The sequence below is a fragment of the Rhinopithecus bieti genome, unplaced genomic scaffold (assembly GCF_001698545.2).
Source record: "Rhinopithecus bieti isolate Rb0 unplaced genomic scaffold, ASM169854v2 scaffold_23043, whole genome shotgun sequence".
NCBI classification, from domain to species: domain Eukaryota; kingdom Metazoa; phylum Chordata; class Mammalia; order Primates; family Cercopithecidae; genus Rhinopithecus; species Rhinopithecus bieti.
The window spans coordinates 525-2,115 of NW_016851233.1; the positions used below are offsets into that span (position 1 = coordinate 525).

The following is a 1,591-nucleotide window of genomic DNA, read 5'->3' on the forward strand; positions in this document are numbered from 1 at the left end:
AGCAGGCCATTTCACAGAGGAGGAAACTGGGCATGGAGTGGGCACCGACCCAGCCACAGGTCCCACAATTCGTGAATGAGAGAGATGGGATTTGAGCCCACATCTTCTGGTCCTGGTCTATTTTTATTTGATTACATTTTTTCTTTCTTTCCTAAACAAACATGTGACATTTGTTGCTTTGCAGGTGACTCAAGTTGGAAAAGGGTTTAAGGATTTAGGTCAATTCCTGTGCGGGGAAGGGACACCCCATTCTGAGCGCCCCAGCCGCCCACCCATCCAAAGAACAACCGTGCCTCCTCTCAGATAGGCTCACAGTGGGCTGCCCAGGAGCTGAGCAGAGTGGGTGGCAACTGACAGGGAGGCCGGTCAGGGACAGCTAGGAGCATCACCTGGTCGCACGTGTCAGCTGATCCCCCGTCAGCCAGGAACTTCTCAATGACCTTCATTTTCCCCTCCACCGCGGCTTTCAGGAAGGTCTCCTCATCCACAGGGCCAGTCTGCAGGTGTGGACGCAGCAGTCACGGGCCGTCCCGGCGATCAGAACCCTCCCGGGCTCTCCCTCCGCCCCCTCGCGGTGTCCTCCCCAGGACCCTTACGATCTCCTCGGGCTCCGGGGGCGGCTCCTGCGAGGCGGCCAGGGCGTCCCGCTTCTTCTGCTTGCGTTTCTTCCGCAGCTCAATGAGGTTCTGGATCCCGCCCACGTCAATGATCTCCCGCCGCAGGTCCAAGGACGTCTTGCGCACGCGCTCTTGGCCCTGCGCGGGATGGCCCATTAACCCCTAGGCTGGGCAGAGAGTCTGGGGGCTTGGGAGACCTCTGAGCTAAGCGGGTGGGGAGGGTGGGGTGGGCAGGAAGACCTTCTCAAGAAAGAAGGAACCAGGGTCTATCCCTCCTTCCAGGCCTAGATGGCTCTCAGATTGGGGGAATTCTGACTCAGTAGTTCAGGGGCGGGGCGGAGATTCTTCAGGGCTAGCAAGCTCTCCCGGGGATGCTGAACTCCTGGTCCATGGGCTACGTGGGGAGAGGTGCAGACAGGCCATGGCTGCCTGGCTGGTCCCCTGGGTGTAGACATTGGGTCCTCCCCGGCTTACCTTCACCTTCTGCAGGGCTGCACTCTGAGCTCCGTGGTGCTTCTCATCCTCCAGTACCAGCAAGTCCATGGGCAGCTTCTGGCGTGCGTCTCCCCGGAGTTTCTGGTGATCCAAGGAGGGCACCTTCTCCAGGACCCGAGGAGACAGGCAGCCTCTCCCCCAACCACGCCAAGGACTCCCCACAGGGACCTCCTCCTGGGTGGTCTCAGAGTCCTTCTGGCTGATCCTGGAGAGCCCCCAGCAAGAGCAGGGCCCCTGGAGAGGCCCCCAAAAGGAGCGAGTTTCCCACCTCAGCTTCAGCCCCAGTCCCAACCCTGAGCTCAGACACCTGCCTGCTGACTGGCCTGGATCCCTGCAAAACAACATTAAAGGCCACCAGAGTGAGTTTGTCATGAGATTAGATATATTCACTCTTTCAAGCACCAAGATTTTTTTTTTTTTTTTTTTTATTGAGACGGAGTCTCGCTTAGTCGCCCAGTCTGGAGTGCAGTGGCACGATC

The 1,591-nt window shown here is 58.5% G+C and overlaps 1 protein-coding gene across 1 annotated transcript; it reads right to left on the minus strand.

Annotated features, from left to right (window-relative positions):
• Nucleotides 1-284: 284 nt before the first annotated feature.
• On the minus strand, nucleotides 285-1,507 carry LOC108525227 (ankyrin repeat domain-containing protein 2-like). Its single transcript, XM_017866270.1, has 3 exons — nucleotides 1,092-1,507; nucleotides 597-755; nucleotides 285-497 (listed from the first exon to the last, which is right to left on the minus strand). The coding sequence occupies exons 1-3, from the start codon at nucleotides 1,482-1,484 to the stop codon at nucleotides 300-302; spliced, it is 750 nt and encodes a 249-aa protein (XP_017721759.1). The 5' UTR covers nucleotides 1,485-1,507; the 3' UTR covers nucleotides 285-299.
• Nucleotides 1,508-1,591: the final 84 nt, after the last annotated feature.

Coding starts and splice junctions, on each gene's coding strand:
- LOC108525227 (XM_017866270.1), bottom strand. CDS start 1,484: ATGACAAACTCACTCTGGTGGCCTTTAATGTTGTTTTGCAGGGATCCA. Junction 756..1,091: donor CAGCCCTGCAGAAGGTGAAG/GTAAGCCGGGGA, acceptor CATCCCGCGCAG/GGCCAAGAGCGCGTGCGCAA. Junction 498..596: donor CCCCGGAGCCCGAGGAGATC/GTAAGGGTCCTG, acceptor CCACACCTGCAG/ACTGGCCCTGTGGATGAGGA.